At 42.2% G+C, this 26,843-nt stretch overlaps 2 protein-coding genes across 4 annotated transcripts in view; one reads left to right on the top strand and one right to left on the bottom strand.

The window, feature by feature from the left end:
- The window catches only part of atrx (ATRX chromatin remodeler), a 41,989-nt gene extending 28,325 nt beyond the window's left edge, over positions 1-13,664 (top strand). For both annotated transcript variants that reach the window (XM_042493202.1, XM_042493203.1), the window contains 5 exons: positions 4,230-4,379; positions 8,143-8,256; positions 9,974-10,069; positions 10,245-10,373; positions 12,065-13,664. In XM_042493202.1, coding sequence (XP_042349136.1) covers positions 4,230-4,379; positions 8,143-8,256; positions 9,974-10,069; positions 10,245-10,373; positions 12,065-12,271 — 696 coding nt within the window. In that variant the 3' untranslated portion in view covers positions 12,272-13,664. The remainder of the gene's footprint in view (positions 1-4,229; positions 4,380-8,142; positions 8,257-9,973; positions 10,070-10,244; positions 10,374-12,064) is intronic.
- A 3,899-nt stretch (positions 13,665-17,563) lies between these two features.
- fgf16 (fibroblast growth factor 16) lies at positions 17,564-26,591 on the bottom strand. Of its 2 annotated transcripts, XM_042493424.1 has the most exons (4): positions 26,120-26,591; positions 25,499-25,944; positions 22,631-22,734; positions 17,564-18,960 (listed from the first exon to the last, which is right to left on the bottom strand). In XM_042493424.1, the coding sequence occupies exons 2-4, from the start codon at positions 25,800-25,802 to the stop codon at positions 18,715-18,717; spliced, it is 654 nt and encodes a 217-aa protein (XP_042349358.1). In that variant the 5' UTR covers positions 25,803-25,944; positions 26,120-26,591; the 3' UTR covers positions 17,564-18,714. The 2 variants fall into 2 exon arrangements, with proteins under 2 accessions (XP_042349358.1, XP_042349357.1); XM_042493423.1 differs by having other exon boundaries at positions 25,499-26,591.
- Between the last annotated feature and the right edge of the window lie 252 nt (positions 26,592-26,843).

Here is a 26,843-nt window from a genome sequence, read left to right as displayed (position 1 = left end):
TCGACATCACAGAGAGCCTTGAACACATGCAAGTTAACAGAAGAAAGCAGCATGGACAGAGGCCTGTGAAAACCTATAGTGGTCACTTCCTTTTAATTATCTTTATTTATACACTTAACACATTATACATATTAATATTTTTTAAATATTCACATACTAGTGGTAATTGTTTTTATTAATACTGTGTTTCTGTTTTATATTTTAATATGGGTAGTAGTGCTTGTACTTATTTCTACTTTCTATAATTCTCAGTGCTTGGCGTGAGAGCGACTGTAACGAAACCACAATTACTCCCCAGTGTGTCAATGCAGCTCGCGAGTGAAGACGCTAAAATTAGCGCACTTACCCAATTGTTGTGGTTCCATCATTCACAGTCGTAGAGCAGAGAAGTGACAGTTTACAGAGTTAGTATAAGCATTTTCTTTTATCTGTGATAAATCAACTTGCACAGTTTAACCTCTGAGTGGCCACAGGACAATCCTTTTTGTCATTACTAAGTCAGATTTGAGGTTTGAACTTAGTCATACAGTGTTATAGGGATGTAACAATGCACTGCGAGGCAGTTAAAAATTGATTAAGAAAATGTGAGATTCAAATTGGTGAGATGAGAAATTAACCAGGATACTCTTTTTGAACAGCAGAGCTTTTGACTTTTCTTGCTCGACGTGCCATGTCACATGTTAAACGTCCCACATCATGTTTGAGACGAGAGACAGTTCCCCAACCTAAACAAGACAATGCAAAGGCTCTGCGACAGATTCAAATCAGAAGTGTGGCGGCATTTGAGCTTCCTTTAGTCAGAAAGTAATAAAGGCGAGAAGATAACAGAAAAGACAAGTCTGCAGATATTGCAAGAGAGTGTTGAACTACACAAATAGTACAACTAACATGATGCAGCATGTGAGCCGGCATTGTAGTGAGGAGCTCCAGTCGACACCACCTACGCACGTTCCTCCTTAACGACAACTACACGGCCAAACCACACTGACAAGCACAATTGCGACTCCGCTCGCTCAAACCAGTACAAGAGCAAATGAGAGTGCCCAACTTATCACCCATGAGTGGGAAATGGCCAACTTAGTTCTCCAAACTCACCCTCTCTGCTGTCCCCTCAAACAAAAGCAAACCTCTCCGCATCAGCCACCTCTGTCCCAAGTGAGAGGGTTTTTTTTAACAGCAGGGGACATTGTCAATGTCCAGAAATGCATTCATTGCATAATTTGTATTTTGCATTTATACCCTACCTCAGAAATAAAAAGGTATTCTTTAATTTGATATAGAAAAGAAGAGAAAATTTTGTATAATTTTTGTTTGAAATATGTAATAAAATATTTTCTATGTAATCTAATTTTGTATTAAAAAATCGTATTGTGAATTGTATCGAATCGTGAGTTGAGTGAATCGTTACATCCCTATAATGTAATCATACAGGCTTCCAAAGGGCCCTTGAAATCCTTGAAAGTTTGCGAATTATAGAATAAAAATTAAGGCTTTGAAAGTTTTTACAAATAGACATAGGTCATTGAAACTTCCTGAATTTCTATATCTTGAGCAAGATTAGAAATACTTTACCTTACTTAACATTGGCAAAGAGGCTATGTTCTTCTGTCTGCACGTGTATTTCTCACTAGGGTTGGGCCAATGGCTGTCAGTCATAGCCATCAACCCCTGAGCCTGACATCACGATTTTAAAAGCACGCTCACACACCAACACAGGGGCACAGGTTTGTAGTTGTGCTAATGGCATTCATTTCGTGCTTAAAAGGGAACAATACGAATTTATCCACCAGAGGATCTGTAGGCTGCCAGATGGGCGAGATGGTGTTGTTCTTTAGTGACCAAATTTGTCTCCACCATTGTGAAGATATGCCGCTGTCACTGATCAATATTCACTCACGCTGCGCTCAGTCTTAATTATCTCTGTCCTTGTTTCAGTCCTAACAAATGTGGCACTCATTCTCCTCCTGAGCCTCTTTAAAGGCTGCTTCTTCTCACCCTAAAAATTCTGTTTTAGAGCATTAATTAGCCTTGATCCACATCTCAAACAAGGTAGTGTTGGGTCCTTGATTTGTGGTAATTGGAACTGGAAAGTCATTGAAAAGTTCTTGTAGTTGACGTATCAGAAGCTGTGGATCATAATAACTCATGCTGTATCAGTGCCAACGTATTTTCCTCTGCTGTCATCTACTGTGGCCTGTATTTCACCTTATACTCACCGCACTGGCAGAATAAAACACGATGGATGCCCTTTTTATCAGACTCAGGCAAACACGCTCTTCTGTGCTTTTATGTCCTAATTAGAGAGCAAAACAGCAGTCGAATCACTGGCTGTGCTGCTGCTCCAAAACGTCTAGCTTTTCAGGGTGGCCTGATTTTGTCTTGACTGAGTGTGATGGCTGGAAAATACAAACATGTCAATGAGGAGAACAGTCGGGTCCAGGGCCCAAGTGTTGTCAGCTGATGGGTATACGGGTGTGAAGCTCTGTCCCTGTCTGCTCTTACCTGTTTCAGCCACCTTATCTGTCAATCTCTGGAGTTGTGAGGCCTAAAAATAGGTTCTTGTCTGGTTTTCTTGCAGCTTACATCTCCCCCCTTTCAGGGATCCAATTTCACTCCGTCTGGTCTGGTGTTTATTTTCTGTTTATTCAATACCGGTCTGCAATCACTGCTTAATTTCATACTTTGGTGTTTCTTTTTTCCCCTCCTTAATACCAGTGACATCTATAATTAATTTTGTTTGCAACTTCACACTGATTGTCTCAGTTCAAAGCGAGGCGGAGAATGGCAGGAGAGGAAAGCAGAGCACCTCTGCGAATTGGCCCGTGTTGAGGTTAATGATGCAACTTCTGTATGACGTTGTTTCCAGATTGCAAAGTTCCAGTTTAATTTAAAGCTAAGTCAAGACAAAGAAAAGCAAACGTGCTGCAGAGAGAGTAATTTAAACCATGTTTGTGTGAGCAGAGCCTGGCCCAGCTCTCTTAATTTTACTCAGGTATTGTTTTCAATAACAGTGTAGTCATGGAAACCAGAGCCCCCCCCCCCAAAAAAAAAACTTTGTTTATTGATTTATTTTGTGTGGTTGTTTTTTTACATATCCTTTTAATCCTCCTTAGAGGCAAGTCCAAGTTTTTTTTCTTAAATCCAAGCTTTAGAGCTGAGATGAGGTTGGATCTGTATATTCAGGTCTGGTTGACCTATTTGTATTGTTTGCCACAGTAACAATGAAGGTGCACACATGCTAACTGGTGCTTCATTTTTCCAGTCTGAACATGAAACTTCTGGGTGCCGGCTGGATACTGAATGGAGATCTTCCTGCTCTTCAAACTTCAGCAATGTCCAGTTTATCTGTCGCTTAGGCTGTTTGGTGTTTTAAATTCAGTAACAGTGTTGCGTATTGCATTGGGGGTGACTTCAGAGACAGTCTTTGTTGCCTAGTTTGTTGCCTAAAGATGCATATCATCTACTGTGATATTGCTACGTCCCTCATGTGCATTGTGGACCTTTTGTAGAATGTAATTCTTTTCACATCCCTCTCATTTTCTGTCATCTCTCTGCTGCTGTTCTGACTTCAGAAGGAAGGCAAAAGTGCAAAAATAAAATTTAAAGTCTTGCTTTTGAGGACATATTGAGACACATTTTGAAGTTGGATTTGAGATGGATTTCAAACCTCCTATGTATTTAGCCAAAATCACTTTTGCATGTAGGGAGTTTCTGAACATCTCAGGGGTCAGCTGCCAACAGAACAAAGGATCTATAAAAAAAAGAATGTTTTATTAAGAAACACATTGTTTTGATCTAGCAAAGACTTACCTCACATGCCCTGTTGAAAACGGAGTTAAAACATGTAGGCGCTAAGCCCATTTATTAAAGGCTTTTTAATTTGTGCAAAACATTGTGCATTGGTATTTTTGGTTATGATGTAATGATCGCTAAGCAAACATCTAACTTCTCTTTTTCCCCTTTTGTGTTCTTATATGTCCCTGAATCCAAAGAGCACCTGTTTTTGATACCTCCATTTGTGAAATAACACTCAGCCAGTGTACTGCTCTCTTTAAAGACTTGATCTCTGTTCCTGAGTTGTCGTGCTACATGCTACGTATAGTGCGTTAAACCTTGTGTAAAGTCTTTCTTAAAGCAATCACCAGATATTCAGCATTGAAACAGGCTTTTCTTTCTGTAACTAGTCCTCCTCTTCATATTGACCATTATTGTCATCTTTCCTTCTGTAGGATCCCTTTTTGGCTGAGATGCTGCAAAACAATAAGGACCAGATCGTGTGCTACCACGAACACGACTCCCTGCTGGACCATAAGGAGGAGGAAGCCCTGAGTGAGGAGGATCGCAAGGCTGCCTGGGCCGAGTATGAAGCAGAGAAAAAGGTAGGCGAGGAGAGAAACACGCACACACACACACACACGTCAGGGTTTTTCTAGGGTTAAAATTAGGCAGAGGTGGTATCGACCTTATCATGTGCACACAGGTGCATGTGTACCGTGCCTTCAACTGACTCCAGGAAACAATTTATACATGCAACGTACTTACGAGTTCAAATAATTACATATGATTGAAAAAAAGACCATTATCAATAAATTGTGGCCAAATTGTTTCATGGATAGCGAGGGGAATTTAATGTAAATCCCCAGAAATTTAAAATTTTCAATATTCTTTGGTCACAATAACATTTGTTCTTAAAGTGAAGTAGATCTCATGACCTAGTTAAGCTATGTTTGATATAGAGAACATGACTACAAATACTGTTATGCTAAATATTTTGTAAAACTATTAGATTCTGCTTACAACATATTATTTTTACACAGATTTTTAAAAGGCAATTAAAAGTCTTTTTAAGTTATCCCCTTCCACACACTTCTACAAAAAGGCAGACTGCCGTTTGTAACATTTATAAAGCTAGCAGTACAAAAACTATGTTCAAACATTACATGGCAGGAAAAAAGACACTTTGTTAGTGATTGTTGTTGTGGTGGCAAAGATGTCGTCAGCAGGACACTGTTGCCCCTGTGGTCTGGCTAAAATCAGACAGCTCTTTTCTCCCTCTGTGTCGATTACAATTAAAGCTAGGCGAAGTACATGTGTATGTCACTAATGTACCTTTTTTCCTCTTCTTTTTTTGCACTAACTCAGAAAACCTAAAATTTGTGTTGTCATTGATATGTTACAGTAAGCGAAGGTGTTTTGGGGGTGTGGGGGTTGGACTACCCGAAGCAACCTAAAAAATGTTGTTTGTATTTTTCTTATCATAATTAAGGAAATAGATTTTTTTATGCCTCTTAATTTTAAAAATATTTCCCACCCCTGTGGTATGGAAAATGATATCGAGTATGAAGTATTTTTCTGGGTATCTATATTGAGTTAGAAATTCTAGTATCGTGACATCCTTAGTCACCACACTGCACAGTTACAGATGACACAGATCCCCAAACTGCAAAGCTTGTCAGAACTGAACATTTTCTATGCAGACACCTAATAGAGCTTTGTCGAGAGCTGGAGGTGGCAAGATATTTGACAGACGGGGCCATCTCGTAATTCTCAACGCAGGAAAATTTTAGGACATGCATGCTTCACACTGGCATATCCGTCAGTTTTAAATATAAAGGCACACACATGCAGCACTTGTGTCCATCTTTCTCCAAATCATTGACATCAAAGTGCAAGGTGAAGCAAAGCGAGGCCTCGCTGTTGTTTGTAAAGATGTGTGAGTTAGGGTTTGACTGTACAATCCTTTCATCACTCAGAGTAAGCAGATGACAGGTCCTACTCCCCTACAGCTGTGATGGTCACTGTGGCCACCAGCAGGCTGATGATCTGCCGTACAAATCACTAAGAGGCTGTCCCCGCATCGTCTGTGCTCCTTCTGTCTGCGGCACACTCTTCTCTCTTTTCCTCGTGCACCTTCCTCATTGTTCCCTTCCCTTCCTTCTCCTTTCTTATGGGACAAAATCAATGGACAATTAGTGGGGTTTATTTAGAGAAGTGTATTAGGGGGGTAGATTTTGTAAGAGAGCAGGAGCAGGTCTCCTCTCCCCCCCTGTGTAATCCTAGAGTCTAATTCACCCTAATGATTATTTTTCCAACACACTCTCCCTCCTCTGCCCTCTGTGTGCCTTAAGCGGCTTTTCCGTCAGAGCTCCTCTGCTTTTCAAGAGAACAGAGGCTTCCCAGTCACCACAAAAAACAGTGGCGCTGAGGTCAAATGTGAGGATTTCAATTGCGTTCGCATCACTGCAGTCTGTCGTAGACTTAAGATGCACCAGTAGAGACTTTTATCCACGAGAGGAGGTTCAGTATCACATTGTATACTGAGCTTTGTTGGAGAAACAACTGGAACGTAACCCGGCCTCTGCTAATGTCTTCACAACTTAAGGGTTGGCCGGCTGTGGCCAGGGAAAGCTTTGTGTATGAATATCAGATTTGCAACTCAGGAAATGGGAAAAACTGTGAGAACATGATCAGGCGCCCAAAACTAAACTGAACCCAGGAGCCCTCGGTCTCTCTGGGATGACTTCAGTTCGGCACAGAGCGTAGAGAGGCTCATGTCATAAAATTTTGGTTTTGGAAATGAAGTCAAGTCTAGATTTTGTGTCTGTCTGTCTCTCTTTCTGTCTGTCTGTCTCAAGATGTATGAAGTCTGCAGAGCATCTGAGAATGCAGCTGAAGTCCAAGAATGGCTGCTTGTTAATAGTAAACCCAAAAGTGAAGTGTGTGTGTGTGTGTGTGTGTGTGTGTGTGTGTGTGTGTGTGTGTGTGTGTGTGTGTGTGTGTGTGTGTGTGTGTGTGTGTGTTGTGGTTTTGCAGTTGTTTTGAGGTTTTGTACTGTTTAGGCCTGCACACCTGTCTTTCTGACCAGGTCCAAAGAACCCCCACTGGCCCCCAACACACACATACACACACACTCACACTCCTACATACCGGATGGCCAGATTACAGGGCACAAGAAAACCATCTGCAGCAGAGGCTCAATTACACAGAAACATCGGCATCCTGCTGGCCTTTACTGGGACAAAACTGTTTACTTCAGGTCACTTCTGTCACACACACACATTTAAAGAATACTTCACCCCCACACATGATCATTTGTATATCTAATATTTACACCACGTTATGTTGAATTTAGTAAGAAAACTGTTTTTCTTATTCATTCCTCCACATGACAAATAACCTTCCTGGACGAGGGATCCGTCTCAGTCGCTTAGGTTTCTTTGGTTTTTACTATTACTATACTTAATATATTACTATATTCTACTATATATTATTCTTTATTTTGGGGGAAATGTGATTTTAGCAGGATTTCTACAGCTGAATCAATAATAAACCCATCTGCTAATCATGAAATATTTCCACAATCTCGTAGTTGATCCTGCAAACGGCCAGCCCTGCTGCTGCTACGGGCATGCGCAGCAGCACAGCAGCACAGCAGCGAGGGCGTGCTTTTAAGTTATTATCAGTTACTAAAACAGTCAGATGCCTCTGCTGAGCAAAGTTTTTCAAAAGTTAAGCTTATTAAAACATACCTGCGTTCAGCAATAGGACAGGAAGGTCTAACTGGCCTCTCTGTCATCAGTGTCACTGCAGAACTCACTCAGAAGCTGTCATATCACCTGATCGCCGCTCTCTCAGCAGGTGATGCAGACGTGAGCCTCCAGCAGCTGCTGAAAAATGCCTGTTTTGTAGCTCTTCTGTAGTGGAACATATATGCAGAGTTCATAAAGTTTTGTGATTTGTCTTCTATAATGTGTGAGCATTACTAGCAGTACGAAATATGTTTTCCTCACAAATTCAGTGTAAGACAGGATGAGTAACTGATATGTTAGTTTGGGGAGTTACCTTTTTTTTTTTTTTTTTAATACAACAACGGGAGCTGGCTGATTCCAGGAATTTTTACACTCACAGAGTGAAACGAAATATCTGTGAGGAGTTGAAAGCTTTGTTGTCAACAGAACCGACTGAACATGAAGTCACTGTGCTAATGAGGTCAGCAGGTGAAGTAACTATCCTCTCTGGTCAACCACAGTGATGGCATACAGTCTCTCCCATCATGCCCACGGTGGCTCTTAACACATGCTCAGTTGAAAAGTTCTAATCCCGCTCTTGTCTCGTCGTGTCACCCTCTGTCTCGTCTCTTAGGGTTTGTCCACAAGGACCAACTACCAGGCAGGATACCTCCAAAGTAACATGGGCTCTAACTACTTCAGCTTCAACATGGCAGCTTTGGCCTCCATGACCAACCAGCAGCTGGAGGTAAGTAATGAGCTCCACATGCCCCTCTCCTGCCTCACACTCCTCCCTCTCTTTCCCCCACGGCATGGCGCCCCAAATTCCTCAGACCCCACTGCTAATTGTGACAACAGTCTAGTAGCAGACATGCCCGGCTCTGCCCCGCTCCTCCGCCATATAGTTTGTAATACTCCATGTCTGGGCCAGCAGCTATTTATACACATCTGAAGGAGGGAGAACACTGGACTTCCAAGAGGCAACTGCTGTTTTTCAATAAGGACATCAAACGAGTGTTAAAATACGGCTCTATCTTTGAAAGTAGACTGACTCAGTAAGTGATTCTTCCTCTTGTAAAACTGTAGATTTTGGAGCTTAAAATTATCAAACATACTGATGGAGCTTCAGCTACCGCCATATTAACCTTCACATCCAGCACACAGAGCATGATTAGCATTCATTTTTGTCATGTTTTGAATGTAAATATAATATTTAAACTCCCTTTAGCTTTTTTTTCGTCTTCACCAACTCCTATGAAAAATATTTCTTTACCAGCCAGTCACTAGTTTTGTCTCTGCCATTTGACGCTGGGCAGGGTTTATCAGTCGCAGCTTTTTTGTTGGTATTCACTGCCACTTTCTTGGGAGAAACCAAATGATACAGGAAAAAAAGCGAGCTAGAGGAATTTCTTCAGAGCTGCATATTTGGCAATATTTCTCAGAGGGAGAGTATGGTCAGAAAATGTAGACATGCTACGAAAACTGTCCTGGTCCAAAGGCCCAATTGTTACTCAGGCCTATAATCAGTTGACCCCTCATAATTATTTGCCAGTGAACTTGAGGGATGTTCATAATGACTAATTTCGTAGACCTTTAAACAGAAGTTCGAACTTAGAATAGTCAACTAGTCTAAAAATGAGAAAACAGTCGAAGTTAAGCACAATCTTAATCGATAAGCTTAAATATTGTCTGAATAATTGTTATGTTTAGTACCCATATGAAATCATACACTTCTTTCAATAAACAAATTGTGTTTTAAATGCTGCTTGGATATGTGGCTCTATGTCCTGTGCATTATGCACATTGAAATAAAAAACAACAATTTACATTTTTTTACTGCGTACTTCCCAACTCATCTTCATTAGAAAAACACACACACACATACTCAAGTGGTAACACTCTAATGTATGTGTGTGCATGCAAATTGACACACACACACACGCGCGCGCGCGCACACACACACACACACACACACACACACACACACACACACACACACACACACACACACACACACACACACACACATCCAGGCTTGTGGAGATCTCCCTTGCGCAGTGTGTATGAGGCTGGGCCATACTTCTCACCTTAAATGTCCTCGGACAGCTGTGGACTAGTGCTGATTGTGCGGACATGGTTCCATCCATTGAGTCTGAGAGTGCACGTGTGTGTTTGTGTGTGTGAAAGAGAGAGAGAGGAGAGCACATGACGATCAGAGCAACAGGGAAGTCTCCCTTTCTGATCCAAACTGCTCCCGTTTTCCTCTGGGTGTCTTACTATTACGTTTAACCAACTAGTAATTCTGGTACTGACTAGTAGGGACAGAAATATTTGATGGACAAGTCGACCTATCGCGTACGTCCCCAATGACGAGCCACAGTTATTTATCCATTGTTCATGGTGAAAATTAGATGAGCTCATCTGCCAGTTGTCTCATGTTTTCCGTATTCTTTCTTTGTGTTCAGGAGCTCATAAACCAGGGACGACAGAAAGTCATTGAGGCAACAAATGCATTGAAGAGTTTAGCACGAGAGTCACTGGAAGATACTATCGCCAGAGTGGTGAGTGTTTCAGTCAGCCTTCAAAACTTCAAACCTTTTTATAGAGATACATCTGAATTAATTCTCTTAGTGCTTTTAATGAAGTCACATTTCTGTCGCAGGTCAGCAACATGAGGAGTTTTATAGTTGTGATGGTAGTTGAGGTCAACGTGTGAACTATCCTCTCTCCCCACAGTGGAAGGAGAACCCTTCACTCACGGAGAGTCAGGTCCAGGCCATGGCTCTGGGACGACAAGCCAGTGTGGAGCTGGAGATCAAGCGCAGGGAAGTCACGTACAGGGATGTTCTCACCAGGCAGCAGACGGTAAGACCTGCTCTGTGTACGAGCCACAGTAGCTGGTAACAAAAGTAAATATCTGCTGTTTACAATTTTAACAGAAAACTTGCTGTTTTATTATAAAACTAAACAGTAGCAGGTAGAGGTGACCATATAGAAAAAACTACTTATGAAAATACTTTAAAATGAAGGTATTTTATTGACAGTGCTTAGAGGAGATGGTACACAAAGTAAAATTTAATCAGATCATTATATTTTTGGGAGGATTTTTCAATGCCTTTATTTGATAGGAGAGATATAGCGTGAAAGGGAGAAAGAGAGAAGGGATGACATACAGCAAAGGGCCGAAGCAGGACTCGAGCCCACAGCTGCTGCGATGAGGACACAGCCTCTGTACACGCGGCACCTGCTCTTCCAGCTGAGTCACCAGGCGCCCCCTTTATGATCATCTTTGAATGAGCAACACGGCAAACATGCAACTTTATAAAACAGCCTTTAATATAATCTTTTTTTCCACATGAAAAACATCATTTTCAGAGAAAAACCGTTTCCAAACCTGTTTACTATACATAATAAATCATATTTCCTTTTTTTAATATCTATTTTATATTGCTGTGAAAACATCAATAAATTTCTCCTTCAAACAACTGCCTGTATGCAACTTCCCGCCACAAACTGCATTTTAAAAGATTACGTTCCAACACGTCATGAAAATGTTTTAATTTGCTCTCTTCTAATACTAATTTTAACTAAAAAGAGCTTGAACACATCATAATGTAATAGTGCAACCTCCATGAGCTGTGAGTTCCAGCCACCTGCTGCTAACAGCAGCCGTTAGCACCTGCTGACGTCAGCGCAGATTTGGGAAACAAAAGGGCACATCCCCTGATGCATCGATAGTGAATTTAGTGCATCCTTTTGTCTGGAAGGCGTCCCAGAGAGGATCTCTGTTCATCCCAAACATTTTCTATTGTCCCTGGCGGTCTGGGGCGCCATCATTCTGGAGATATTGCTTTTTAGGAAAAGTGATGGTACGCAACGGAAAAACATCTGCCACTGCCATCGGTGAATGTCATCCTATTTGCCGATGATAGCTGAAAAGGTTAGTTCAGAGTTTTTAAAGTGGTGTTGTATGAGGCACTTACAGTCACTGTAATAGTTTTACAGCTTTAGCTCGCTGTCACACGGCTGTTATCTTTACTCTCTTCAAAGCCACCATTCTCCTTTCACAAAAAAAGTTATGTTACCTCACAGGACACAGCACCTGCTGCTCTAATGCTACCTCAGTGGGTTAGTTAGTGTGTGTTACTGTGTGATTTTCAGATAAGAACTAATGCGGTGTACACAGCACACTGCTTAGCTACTGTGCTGGTTAGGGGATAGAGTCATATAGTGAATTTGGAAGATCGCTAACACTCATATCAAGGAAAGCTGGTCTCAGTCATGAAGAGGCACATTTGGCAGGCTAGGGGGTCTATATGTAGCAAGTTCTGCCATTATGCAGAAATCTACGTCAGATCACCTGGGACATTTTTAGAAGGGCCTTAGGAAAATAGACACTATAACACAAGTGCTTAGTCCAGAATTTGAATGTTTGGATTTGAATACATAAAGAGCACTACTGAGAAGCTGCAGGATGATTTAATAATACTGCTCTTTAACTGCTGTGGTGATTTTGCAGTTATTCTAACTGTCCCTACATGTTTGTGTCTGTCCAGCTGATGATGTACGTGCAGAAGCTGATCACCAACAGGAAGGTGCAGGAGCAGCAGCTGGCCATGGCGAACCAGGCCACCTACCTGAACCAGCTGGCCATGCAGAACGGCATGATGGGAGGCAGCGGGCTCAGCCAGATGGACCTGCTGGGGCTTTACCAGCAGCTCCACGGCCTGGGCAAGAACCCCGGGCCCTCAAAGGGCCTGTAGGGCAGAGGGAATCTGTCTCATCCTCCCCACCCCCACTCAGCTAACCGGCTCCCAGTGGGCCAGTCCCAGCAAGGCCCAGTTCTCTGTAACAAACGCACTGTGACACCACCAGTCAGAGCTCAAAGCATCTGGTGCACCAGGCAGAGGGTGGAGTAGTTTTGAGACTAGGCTGCTGTCCACTGGGGCCTCAAGTGGGATAGACTCTCAGTTCTTTATTCTGTAGTTCACTGAGAGAAGGTGGAATATAGTGTATAAATGACTGTGTGAAAGGGGTCTAGGTATTTCAACAACAACAAAAATGTATATACCGCCTTAATGTTATTCAAGTTCTATATCTTCATTTTTCATGTATTTAAAGACAGATTTTACCCCCAAAGCATTGTATTGTTTTCTCTTAAAAGAGGGTTCCCTTATTATTTAAACTCAGTTTTTTATACTGTTTTAAATGCATAACTAAACCTGACTGGGACCAGTGTCGTTGGTGACAGGACTCTGATGTAAAGCTCTTCATGATTATTAGCCCCAGTAGGTTCCTTCACCAATATATAGCAAAGCAGACAGTCCAGGGTGCTGCTTAATCCTGCTCTTTTTGGGAGACAAGAAATTGATAAGTCAACAAAAACGTTTAAAAAAATGGCCTTATATTAATTTCCTAAAAAAAAAAAAAAAAAAAACGCTCTGTAAAGTTCTGAGATTTGAGATTTGTTGAGAGTCTTTTCTATATGCTTTTAAGTGTTTACATTAGTTGTCGCTGAACATGGTAATGGAATGCTTGTGTTGTTCAAAACTGCCTGCCGGTTCCTATGACCTTTTTTTGTAACATCATCCTCATTGTCACGTGTTGTCTAGCATAGCACTGTGCGTCCTGTCCATTGTTTATGTTACATGTGGGTAAGTGACTGGGTCTCACAAAGCACAGCCAGCTCAGCGGGATATCACAGGGCCCAAAACGTCTTATTTTACTCATCTGTCAAAGGTGTTTTCAGTGGATTTGACGGAAAAGAGTAAAAAAAGAAAATCTTTTTCTATATCTGGCTGATTTGTGTCCTCTGCTTTGTGAGAAGTGCCTTCTGGACACTTGTCTCACCAGGCAGGCCCCCCAGTCTACCTGTATTCTACTTTGGCACATTTTTTGCTTCTAAATGCTTATGCTGGTGTAGCTGTTAATCAAGAGGAATACTGTTCATTTCTCACAGAGACACCTGTTGTCTCTAGTTGGCTCCTGTGTCTGCACAAGGTGTATTTCATAAATGTAGAGAAACTTTTTTGCCCTCCTCTAAGAATGTTCTTATGTTTGCAAATACACCAACATGATTTGCCATGAATCTGAACTGCTATTATCTTGATAAGTATTTAATATAACATTTAATAAAGTGACCAAAAGGATGAGCAACCCCTGTGTTTGAGTCATTTGTTTTGAAAGACTGAAATTCTGTCAGTGCATTCCTTTGCGCTGTCAGAATTCATTAATGTTTGGTGGAAGATGTGGTCAGTCTGGTTAACTACAAATACTTTTTAATACATTTGCATAACACACCGGTCAGCCACAGCACTGAAACCAGTGACAGGTGAAGGGAATATCATTGATCATGTTATTACGATCCTCTGTTTGCAAAACCTCGGGTCCTGGCATTCATGTGAGTGCCATTCGACAAGCCCAACCCTCCCAAACACTGCAGACAGATCACGTCCCCTCATGGCAGCAGCACTCCCAGGTGGCAGTGACCCCCAAGCAGGACTGTGATCCATGTCACAGAGCAAAAACCGCTCAGAAATGGCCTGAGGAACATGACATAGCTCAAGGAATCAACCTAGCCTCTAAATTCCCCAGAGCTTAATCTGACGGAGCATCCATGGTCCATACCTCGACAGGTCTGATTCATGATGGAGCTATTGACCTGTGTTTGACCTTTCACTTTGTCCTGTGGTGTCAAGCACCACAGCGCTGGATCCTTGGACTCCTGTTGGTTGTGAGGCAGGTTACTGTTGCGTCCTGCTGCTGCTCAACTGGATTGGGATCTAGAAAATTTGCAAAGTTTACAGCTTGAGCTCTGTTCTCTTTCCTCGGGCCATTCCTGAGCACTTTTTGTAGTGTGGCATGGTGTATTGTCCTGTTGGAGAGTGCGAATGCCATAAGGGCGCTCCTTGCTCTGCAGCAGTGTTAAGGGGTAGATGTTATACAGTTCACCTCTCACTGGTTTTAATGTTGTGGCTGATTGGTGCACAAACATGGGCATTGTTTTGGAGTTGGATCCCTCTTTGTAGTTATATCAGACACCACTCTGCTGTGAAGACTTTCCACGGGATCTGGAGTGTGCAGGGGGCCACAGTCATGCTGCAACAGCAAAGGGCCTTCCCTGAACTGTTGCCACCAAGCTGGAAGTGTCCATTTGGCCAAAATGTCTTTGTATCATGTTAATAAGACAAGAATTAAGAACATAAAAAACAGTACCAGACCACTATCCCTCCTCCACCAAACTTTACAGTCAGCACTGTGAATTTGAGCAGCACCACTCCAACCTGCACTTGACTTTGTGCATGGAGATGTGAGATTTGCAGCAAAAGAAACAAACAGGAAATTACCTGAAAAAGTGCTCAAATAAAATGAAAATAATATATGGAAATAATAATGCATATTTTTTATTTCAATAATGTTGAATATATAATTATAATTATTATTCATACAGTTTTCATGATATTTTCCCTATTTTTTGATAATTTCCGAATTATTCCCTTTCCCCCTGTTTTTTTGGCAAATTTTCTGGTCACCTTTTACTATTTTTTTTCTTTGTTTGTTTTTGCGGGACAGTTCATGCCAAGTTGCTGATTGCCTTTTTCCATGATTTTGAAAAAAAATTCACAATTTAAAGGTGTTAATGCTTGTGAAAGGCATCCGAACGCAGCACCAAAAAAAATGATGTCGCTCCAGGTTTTGAAGGGTTAAAGTCACTGAGCTCATTCTAAATGTGTCTGTGGAGCTTTGATGGCTGTGTGCTGGACTGTATGCACCTGTTTGTAGTAGGTGTGGTTAAAACCCCTGAATTAAATAATTAATACATTTGTCCACTGACTTTTGGCCATGTTGTGTATCTGAAGCCCGACTGGCTCATATGAGGGTCCAAAAAAAAAAAAAAAACTGACAAAAAATACTGGCCAGTATTTTGGGGGGCATTTTATGTCTTTATTAGAGAGTTGAAAGATGAAGATGAGAAGAAATAAGTAGAGAGAGCCAGAATGATATGCACCAAAGGGACGCTGTAGTTTATGATCAGTGTCTAAAGCCCCCCACCCCCCTCCCGGCCACCTGACATGGACACAAAAAATAGCCTACATATTATTAATATGGGTACTATAAATTTGGTTATTAAAGAATTGCAATGTGTCTTGAGCAGGAAATTTGGGCAGTAAAATAAAATTTTCAGTGCTCTCTTGTGGACTAACTATAGAACATGGACAGATTTATTTTACCTTCGAACAGAGCCAGGTGAGCCGTTTCCCCCGGTCTCAATGCTGAGCTAAACTAACCGAAGACTGGCTCCTGCTCAGTATTTACAGATAAAAGAGTGGTTTCAATCGTCACTTCTTTTTCTGGGCAAAAAAGCCAAGTATATTTCCCCAAATTTAGAGCTAGTCCTTGAGCAGTTGGAAGGCAGAGAGCTGATACAGATGATGCAGTGTCCCTGTATTTCACACCCACAGCACTAAGTGCCTTTTGTCCCACTCTCTTCTCCCTTCAATCTTTCATCTATTTTTCCCTCTCCCGGTATTGTTTTCATTTCTCAGTCTGCCAGGGTTTTCCCCTGCATGTCTTTGACTTTTCCATTCCCTCCCCCCCAGGGGAGCTTGCTCTCACAGCTTACAGATATCTGCCAGTGGAGAAACATTACAACTATTGCAGATGTTGAAATGTTGATCCCATCCCCTCTCAGCCCCAGATTACCACCACTCCAGGTTTGCCGCACATCCCCGCTGGTTCTCTGTGCAGCAGGCAGCTGTTGCTGTCCATTGAAAAGGCTGCAGACTACACTGTGGTGGAGTCTGTGAGGCCCCTGCAATGAACAACCAATCACTTCTCTAAATCCATGCTGATGTGTAAAGCCAATTAGGAGCCGGGATCCAGTTGCATAAGGAATCTGATTTTGTACGGTGGATGTAGGCTGACTAAGACCTTATGGAGACAGAGAGGGCCTGTGCACATAACTCGGTAAAGGGTTTATGAGGGCAAATTGGCATAGGATTGTATCGTGTTCTCCTCTGGAAAAAAACAAAAACAATCTGCTGTATCTTTTTACCTCCATCTTTTGGACAGCGGGACAAAATGCCTGCAGTCATTCCTTTTAAAGGCATGACATTGGAGGTATTTTAATCATTTTTTTTGAGTGGGGCATCATTATGGTCTAACATCAACTTATCTCACATCAACAAATCATTTTTGTTCAGACAATTGAAAATTACTTTTTAAAGGTACACTGTGCAGGATTTTCCTAAAAAAAACCCCAATGTTGAGTCATACGAAAGCAATCCCTCTTAATCATCCACTAATGTGCCAGTGTATGTTTCTGAAGAGACTGCCTTTATTTTTTATTTTTTATTTGGTGTCTGCACCAAAAACACTGTGCAGGTAATAGCAGCACACATTCAGAGAAAGGTAGAAAAATCGTACGCTCGACATTGAGAAAATGGCCAGCAGACAAAGCTTGTGGGCTTTTGCGGGCAAGCATTTAAGGAGAGGATGAGGAGCAACACAGAGTTGGCCTGTTTTCTGTTGGACAGCAGGGAGGTTAGCTTACTTGCTAAGGTGTCAGCTTTTCCAACACATCTTACTTCCAACTCCTCAAATACCCATGCTTGGTCTGTGGCCCTGTTGGTTAAACTGTGACACTGTAGGTACCCTTCTAGCATCAGTTTTAGACACTCAGGGATTGCGTGTTGCTACAAGAGGTCTGTTCACTATCAGGTGAAAACCACAAATGCCAACCTCATTTTTGGGCAGTAAGGAAAGTCAGGGGATCATCACTGTGATTAAGATTCATCCTCTGGGGATCATGAATGTCTTAAATTGTATGGCATCCCATCCACCAGTTGTTGAGATATTTCAGTCTGAACCAAAGTCCAGCTGACCCAAAGTGTCATCCTGCTAGCGTGGCTGAAAATAAAAGAAAAGAAATGCAACATTTATGTAGATTCTACATCTGGTTTTTAATTGGTACATCAGATTTGTATCCATGCAAAAATAGTCTCTCACAATGAGTTCTTGATAGCAGGACAATTTTATTGTCATGTTCATTGCAGTTTTTTCTTGTGTGTGTAATTTCAGTAGAATCTACAGTCCAGATAACTTCAAGTTCATTACAAAATAAAGTCTTTGCAATAAATAAATATATAGATTTATATTTATACTTTATATGTAGAAAATAAATATATTGTACATCTCATAAATAGGATCACCCATATGTACACCTCAGCTGCTTGCATTTTTTTTAGTAATGTTCCTGACACTCTGAACATTACAAGTCACCATCCTTTAAAAAGCCCATCATGATTCTTTATAACCACAGTCAGAGAAGTGCTTTTGTCCCGAGCTTAATCGCTTGTTTTGCACACAGTTCCTACAAGACGCCGCTTGATATTATATTTAAATGTGATGAATGAGATCGTTACACTCGGCTGATAACATGGGGGAACGAGTGAGCCTAGAGCTGGGTTTGGGGATGTGCAGTAAGTGCTCTTTCATCTATCACACATTCATCTTAGAGATTTTATTTCCCTCTTTCATCTTTGATTTTGAAGACAACTTAATAAAATTCTGGTTCTCCTTGTAACAGCTTGCTCTCTGCCTCACAGACATTCTTCTTCTTTAGTACCTGACTATCCCAACCTGTCACTTAACATGCATGTAGCACATAGTTTCCTCTTCTCCCATCTGTCTCTGTGTATGTGGAATGTGCCCTCTCTTACATTTAACTGTGTATAGTGCATGACAAATGCAAAATCTGCAGTGCTTTCCGTCATATGGAACTCTTGAAAGTCTCTTCTTGGTGTTCTCAGGCGTTCATTTCTTCTGCCCCCAACAGCTTAGTGTTACTCAAAACCATGTGTTGTTGCATCTTGCTTCAGTATCTAAACATCTACCTCTATAAAGTGGTTATTGAAAAGACATGGCACCTGATTTGTTCACCCCGCAGCTGGGCAGTCACGCGGGCCTCCTCTGTCCATGTCCATGCAGTGGTTTTACAATATAACTTTCCTGCAGACGTCCAGGAACATGCACAATGTTTATGTCAGTGCTTGGCAGTGGGCCGAGGCGCAAACACAGTGACCTCAGGGGGAGCTGAGGGTAAACAGTTCTGTACTGGGTCCAAAATATCCGCAACACCCCCTCTCTCCTCTTCTTTTATCTCTGTTCCTCCCAATGTAATCGGTTCTCCAAGTGTAAGCACTGGTCACCTGTACTGGAACAAGTCCCTGTACGCCTGAGGGATCTTTTCAATCTCCACAGGCCTGGGTAAGAAGTGGGTGAGTTTCTGGTGTTTTTTAGTCCTGCCGCCCTCCCTGGGCGAGCCATCTTTGTTTAAGGCCACGTAGTAGAACCGTCCCGTGTCTGTGTGCTTGTACAATGTTGAAGCGTAGGTGTTGTACCAGTTCTCCTCAAACTGCTCCCTGAACACACATTCTGCCGTCAGCTTCTTCTGCAGGACAGAAAACAACAAGTCAGTCTTATGCTAAAATCCTGCAGGGGCGTAGCACCAAATTCTGGGTCCACTGCATAAGCAGTCTCTGTGCCCCTCACTGCCTTCCTCTCTTGACCCATGTCTCTGTCACACTTTTTTTTTTTTTTAAATATGACTTGACAGTATATATTGTTGCTCACTTGGCTTCAGCTGTTTAGAGACAAATCCTAGAGCAACAGTGGACTAAACCACTTTGCACCTTTTGTAAGGGGTGAGAGAGGAGAGCCTTTTTTCAAACCAAATATAATCTCTCAACTGATTGGTTCAACAAGTTTTATTTAAAAAAAAAAAGAATTGCAAACATAACCAAACTTTTTATTCCAGTTTTTTTTGAGGGCCCCCTTCATTTTGGGGCACTGGGTAATCAGTCCTCAGCTGTTGGACAAAAAAGTTGTACCCTGTTTGAGATAGATGCCCTTTTAACACAGGGATCGTGCTTCAGAGCTTCTATGAAGTCCCTTCTTTATGCCCCCTTTGCATTTTTGCACAGAACTAAACAACGGCGGCATCCTTCAGCTCTAGTGTGTGATTATAGACAACATGCCGGCACCGTGGAATCAGAAGAGCCGTTGTGTTTAACACAACAGCAGCGGCCTCTAGTGTGACATAAAACATAGCCTAACATGGCAATAACAGTCATTTACCATCCCTGTTACATGGCGGCTGATGTCATCCTCTCCTCAGAAGTTAAGGAGCTCCCAAACCTCATTCTTTCCCAATTTTAAGACATTTGCAGCTGCTGTCCTTCTTTTTTAAGTTAGCCACTAACTGCTAACAGCTACTTTTTAAATCTCACATGGTGGGTTGCACGCAAAACACAATGTCAAATTGTCCCTTTTGGTCCCTTCTTGCTGGCTTTCGTGTTTATGCAGACACAGTTTCTTCACTGTTACTACCTCGTGGTGACTTAAAGGTGAGACCACTCTGTCCCCCATCCCGCAGTCATAGCTTATATACAGGACAGTGAGGCAGCAAAACGGCGCAATATTCCCGCCTTGAACAGGGAGTGCAAAAGGGGCTAGAAAAATGATTAAATAAACCTAAAATGCAGCTGAGATTGAGACAGATGACGTGTCTTTGCATGCAGATATTAGTCTTCCTGATGTGCTTGTTAAAATATTCCATTACCTATTCTAGACTGCGCTTGAAAGCAGTACAAACTCATTAAGGCAGGTGCTCATCATGACAAAAGAAAGGAAGTCATTACGAGCTGCTTTCCACTTGACGCCCCTCACTCATTCCTCAGACCTGTTGACTTCTCGTTGTACAAAGAGAATTATTTCCCTCCCTGTGATGCAACAGGAACAGCGAGCGAGCATGCAATCTTTTCTCACTTTGTTACACACACACACACACACACACACACACACACACACAGCAGCTCACAAAGTCTTCACTGACAGTGTAGGATGAGCGATGGCTGCGGGTTCAGCAGGTGAGAGTGTGCTGGCTGAGTGAGTGTGTGAGAACAATAAGAGACATCAGGGCTGGAGCTGCTCTCCTGCCAAGACCAGTCAGTCATGCAGCAAGAGGCTCAAACCTCAGTCGAGGCGGGGGTATCACCGAGGGCCAAATGTGAACCCCTTTTTTTGAGGCTGTCACTATCTCCGTTCTTGGCTTTTTTTTTTTTTTGGCTAGTAGGATGTGGCTTCTCTGAACAGCACAGTTGGCCATCAGTCAGCCTTTGCCGTTAACACACGTTAACAGTTCTAGTAAGTGTTTGTGCAACAGTCCTGGATTTTTATTCCAGCAGCAATTTTGTTGATTGGCTGTCAGGCTCTGCTTGGCTGCGGCTATGTGGTGAAGCTGTTGTCTGTAAACACAGGCCCGAGGGCACATGACTGGGCCAGCTCCATCTTAACACACACACACGTACACACACACAAACCTCATTGGATCAAAAGCTCGTCAAGGTCTGGCAGTTGTGGGACGGAAGCACCCTTCTACCTGTTCCCCTCCCCCCTCCACCTCCTGGCCTCTCAGCTCCAGACAGACGTGTCTACATCGCTCCCTCTGTCAGTCAGGTGACTTAGTCAGGTGTGCAATTACCCCCCCCCCACACACACACACACGCAAATCACTGCCTCTCACCATCGCCCCCCTCCCCTTCAGGGTCAAAGCTCCAGGATGCCAGACTCTGATAGCACGCAGTAACAATATCTGCACTTTCAACATAATGGCCGTGCTTTAAAGTAGCCTCTCTGTTCGAAATGTTCAAAGCCAGGGGGAGTCAGAGCCCGGAGGGGCCCTCAGGTAATGCCCTGGGACACCTGATACAGGTAACCCTCACATACTTCCCCTCCATTGTCTTTATCTCTTCCCTTTCCTCTCAAGATAGCAACCACATATGAGACAAAGTCAGCCAGGACGAAGAAAGACTTCAGGTTCTGTAGATACATTTACTGGTGGAAAAGCATGAGATATTCCTTCTATATTTAAAGTTGAAAGCGATAAGATTTCAACTTTTCAATTCTACCCCCACCTAGCGTCCCTTAGTGATATTATTGTTGACGCCACTGTTGTGAAAACTAGCAGGATCGTTTTCCGTTTTCCTCAGAGCGTAGCAACTATCGTAGCGATCGCTGCCTAACAATATCATCAACACAAACAACACTGAAAAGTGCAGAAAAACCATGATCACTAAAGGGGTAAAGTAATTTTTAAATTATTTAAGATATTTATATTTATTTGTTTTGAAATGAAAGAAACCGATACTAACCTAGTATTACTTGATTTTTGCTATGGACTCCGTTCATCGTGGATCACCTACATTCAGTTGCTGCGAGAAATAGTTCCGCCCTCTGCCCTTTCCTCTACTACTGTTGACAGTAATTACAACTGCAAAATCTCTCGTTCATTGCAAAATTACTCCTTTGCCGAGGATAGCTAGCGCTAGACTTGAGGAAACAAACAGCAAAGTTGTCTAAGTTCTTTAACACATTTTTTCATTGTTGTATAGCCATTGAGCAAACAACATTCAATTCAGAATTAAATGTTTCAACAAAAAGGCTTTAACACTGCAGTCCAAACTTTAGTCCAGCTGTGCACAGAGAGGTAATCTCTACCAAAATCATCCACAGTGACACATCCACACTGACTCCAAACATCCCTGACTCCACTTTGGGGAAATATGTAAATATTTCTGCATATCTCAAAACTAAATTAAGAGGTTGGTTTGTGCACTAAAGCTGAAAAATCTGCTTTCCTTGAATCCCTTCACATGGGAAACAAGTCTCTATTTTTGCCCCTTTTTTTTTGCTGCTGTTATTTATTGGATCTATTGTCTTTATTAGCGTCTCTGGTCCCTATACTGAAGAAAAACAGCAGCAATATGTGATGGACAGTGTGAGACTCTGGAAAGAAACACATTCTTGTTTTGTCTCAGTGAGGTTTTTCCCATCTGCCACGTACGGGAACCTTGATAACGACATGGCTCTCAGGTTGTTCCTGAATTTTTTTTGATAGCTCAGTATTGACGTATATCGTGAAAAAAAACCCAACTTTTTTTCACATGTGGCTGGGAGTCAAGTCACGTGAGTCAAGTGCCAGACTTGTTGTGAATGAGACACGGGGCTCACTGTGTGGCGAGGGCGGGACTTTGAATGAAAGGAGGAGGTTTTCGACTCACCGACCCATAGAGCTCTCCTTTCTCATTCATGCCGAGGTAGAGTCCAGCGTCCACCCCTCTGATGCTGACCAGACCCACCGCCAGACTGATGAACTCCAGGATGCCTGGGGTCAAACAGCGCACACACACACACACACACACACACACACACACACACACACACACACACACACACACAGGAAACCCACACACACACACACACCCTCCCCAGTTAGGAAAACAACAAGTGGCCTCCATTTATGTGACTGCGGACCAAAATCAAAATATGCATCAGTTAACCCCCCTGAATTCTGTATCAACATCAGTTTTCTTTTGCTACGTTCAGATGCCTTCACAAATATTTAAACCTTTGAACAAAATGCAATAAATTTTGAAAATTATTTATGTTTTTTAAAGCTCGGGAAAATGTCCAAAAACTATATCTATAATTATTTTGTTTAAATTTTACAGAATTATTATTTTTAAGCACATTTTCCAGGTCATTTCCTTGTTTGTTAGGTTTTTTGGTTTGTTTTTGCTTTTAACTTTTTTTGTGCTTTTTACAGTTTATTTTGCTAATTTCTCAGATTTCAAAGGGTTCATTGGTTTGGGGAGCTTTTTTTTTTTTTTTTTTTTTTTTTTTACTGCTTATTGACATTTTGTGTCCTGCCTTATAGTTTTTTGTATGGGTACGTTTTGTTTTAAAACATGGGGGTTTGGAGGGTCCTCTAAAGGAACATTTTGAGCATTTTAAGCACACTTAATTTAAGAATTCTGGTGATTTTATGCATCAATTTATGCATTTTTAACATCACTTTGTTGTGCTCCACCTGAAATCTATGCCTATGTTCCTATGTGTTAAAGAAAAAAAACTTGCATCTTCACTCCACAGTTAAAAAAAAAGCTGTTTTAAGGCCACTACATAACTTATTTTGTCATTTTTTTTAAGCAGAAAAGACACATGTTTGGACCGGATGCACCAGATAAAGATTTCTTTGATTTCCTAGCTTTTTAAAGTGTGGCCTAAAGACCATACATCACTCATTGAATCGTAAAAGGTTGTGGTGTCTATAAATGTGTGCATCCTGTCTTTGAGACTTCCCAGTGGCTACTAATACAGGCTGAGAAGTGACTTTTATGAAGCTGAGATGTGGGTACGTTGTTTCGCGGGCTGCTGACTCACTGGAAGTTACAGTAAAGTGTAGCAAACACTTCAAAGGCAAGGAAACAAACCGGTAAAATTAAAAGCTATTGGCTGTTGTGATGCAGAGGTTAGTCAGAGAGGATCCAGCTGGCTGTGCTGACTGGCAGAGGCCGGCTTACAGCCACCTGGTCCCCATCTCCCCGACCTCATCTGATGCCAGAGAATGACAGAGAAGATCCCTCTAATTTTTTGTGGGGTGAAGAGTGTGTTTCATATCCCTCTAATCAAAGCCATGTCTTCCTTGCAGCTCTGACAAAGACCTTGCATTTTAAAGCTAAGTGAAGCCAGAAACAAACACGCGGACCACCCATCCCTGTAAACCGGCTTGTTTTGGCTCAAGTCTGAACATTAAACCTTCCCTGAATTCCGCAGTGGTCATGCTTTAATTTAGGGTTATTCCGCGAGCGAGCCGGCCTGCACCTGTGAGATGACTGCATGGATATGAGGCGCGAGACATGTGCGTATCTGCCCTCTGACCTCATTTGTTTATCGTTCTCCCGCGAGCCGCACCTCGCTCCATTTACATTAATGGTACCAAATCTTCAGAGCTGCGGGCGCACGCACGCGCGCGCAGACAAATCGTTGCCGTGACCGCGAGACGCGCACGCGCTGCTTGTTTGCAGCTGAGAGGAGAGACACCTGCCCCCACGCGCAGCGGGGGCTGCCAGAAAAAGGTGTGTGTCGCTGCTTTGCTGCTCGCCAGGTGACAATGACGCACGACTGAGAATTCACTGGGGATGAGCGGCAGGGAAAAGCCTCTTAATTAAACTCACTTCACCCAGTTTGAGAGTGACAGCAGTGAAAATTATCTTAAGTGATAGTACAAGATATTGTAGCGACGCCCACAGCTCCCATCATGCAGTGCTGGACGTTGCTGACAAGTTTGTAGGTTGCTGTTAATTTCCCTATTTTATGTTCTAAAACACAAATGGCACTTTTTTTTGTTAGTGTGAGCAATGAACCTGTGGTTTATATTGTTATATTTGTGATAGTTTTACTTTTACCCCTTCAGTGAGTTTGTGGTTGCATTTAATCAGTCCATGTGTATTTTGCCTTTGGTTTTGGATAAAGTTATTATCTGTTTTAGTAATGATAAGTAGTTGATACTGCGTGGATCCGCCTCTAGTCTACACTAATACTTTAAGTGCCAAAAATGTGTCATGGTAAGACATTAAGTAAGTTTTGTGATGATGACAAACACATTTCGTTAGGATTACAGAGGCTACAGTTCATCCCTTTTCGTTATTGATATAAGTGTGCAGGCCTATAATAAGTTGTTTATGGTTAATTGCTATAAACTATAGAACTATTTCTGTCAGTTAAGGCAAATTATATGACTGAATCTTAAATATTGTCTATGTTTTTCAAAATGTGAAAAAATGGCTTATTCCTATATATATATATATATATATATATATATATATATATATATATATATAGAAAGGGTCGCACACCTCAAATCTTCAAGTCAAGGAGGACAACATACTAGCGAAATTTTTATTAAATTAAGCGAAATGTGAGTATTTTGTCCTCCCTGACATGAAGATTTGAGATGTGTTACCTTTTCTTTTTTTTTTTTTTTTTTTTGGAATAAACTCACTGGATTTGGGGTTTAGCGCTCCACTGAGAATCCCATTGTTGAAGCGCAACCTCTTTTTCTAAACACGCTGAAGAAATTGTCTCACCAAATCTGCTGTGGTCCTGTCTTGTCCCATGCACAGTCCCATTGGGGAATATCTCCAGCTGAAAGCCGGTCCTGCAGTAGAGCTGCCGCCGCCTCAGGATCCCTTTGAGGTGCCCGAAATCCGTCGGCGACCCCCGCTGCAGCCTCCCTTCAATCTGCCCCAGCCGCTCATTCAAGCCCACTGGAGACTCCGGTAAGGGCATATTCCCGAGTGCAGGAAAGCTTTGTAAATCCAAGTCGAGTGTCCCCAGAAAACTCCCGACCTCTGCCATTGTGTGCACAGCTGTCAAATTAAGCGAAGGCATTTAAAATGTAGTACGGTGCCTCAAGGAGGGAGAAAAAGTTTTACACAAGTCCGAAGCGTACCCAGCGCGCCGTGCTCCTCCAAAATCAGCAGCGTCCCTTCACTTTATTGATCGTCCTTCGCTATAATCATCAGTTTGATATCTGTTTATCAGATGGAAAGACTCTATTATATACATACTCCCCACGCATTCTCACATTGGATATTCAAACACAAGCCACGCCTGGCTGGCATCCCTTCTTACGCGCATCAGTTTCCTCACTGAATATGTACTTTCAGTCCAACTTTTTCACCACTGATGATGCCGCTTGTCTATACCTTTGTGTCACTGCTCTTTTAGAAAGTTGTATCTATCTTCCGACCGAGCAGATCCAGGTCCAAAAGTGTCTTCTCATAGCTGTTGCGCTCGTGACTGCGGTCCGAGGCTCTCTGGTAAAACCACATCGCCCATCCTGGCGCAGGAAACTCTGTTAACAGTTTGCGGTATATTAAAATGCGACACAGATGCAAAGATCATCCTTGTTCATACACAAATGGCAGCTGATGCAAAGCCGAAAAGCTGTATCATAAACTGTAACAACCACTCCGCCACAAAGGCAATCCATAATTTACTCTGACTGATTTTTAGTAATACCAGAGCCTCTCCTGGAAACAAAAAAGGAAAGCCACAAAGCATCAGGCAAGCGTCTTCCCCCACAAGATTATCAAAATAACCTGTGCATAATCTCAGAGCAATCCAACCTCCTGCACAAGTGTCAATGCCAACCACTGCAGTTGGACGTTTTCATGAGAGCATTTTCTCCACCTCCTTGCTGGAAGCAGGTGCTTCCTCGCCCCTCTGCACAACGTTTGCAATGTGCTCCAGCAAACCAGCAGCTTAACCACTTGTACTACTGGCAAGGAAGGAGGGAGGAAAAAAAGGAAAAACCAAATGCTGATGACGTGTAGTATCAAATCTGACTGCTTGCAGAGACTATATGAACTTTTCAGGCTTTTCAGAGGATCTTTTTAGATGCAGTTTTTTTTTTTTTTTTTTTAAAAA

This window comes from Plectropomus leopardus, chromosome 9 (assembly GCF_008729295.1).
Source record: "Plectropomus leopardus isolate mb chromosome 9, YSFRI_Pleo_2.0, whole genome shotgun sequence".
Classification (NCBI taxonomy): Eukaryota; Metazoa; Chordata; class Actinopteri; order Perciformes; family Serranidae; genus Plectropomus; species Plectropomus leopardus.
Note: the sequence above shows the minus strand (reverse complement) of the source record. Positions and strands in the feature narration are given on the sequence as shown.

Coding starts and splice junctions, on each gene's coding strand:
- fgf16 (XM_042493423.1), bottom strand. CDS start 25,802: ATGCCTTCGCTTAATTTGACAGCTGTGCACACAATGGCAGAGGTCGGG. Junction 22,735..25,498: donor ACAGGACCACAGCAGATTTG/GTGAGACAATTT, acceptor GTTTGACCCCAG/GCATCCTGGAGTTCATCAGT. Junction 18,961..22,630: donor AAGGAGAGCTCTATGGGTCG/GTGAGTCGAAAA, acceptor TCTGTCCTGCAG/AAGAAGCTGACGGCAGAATG.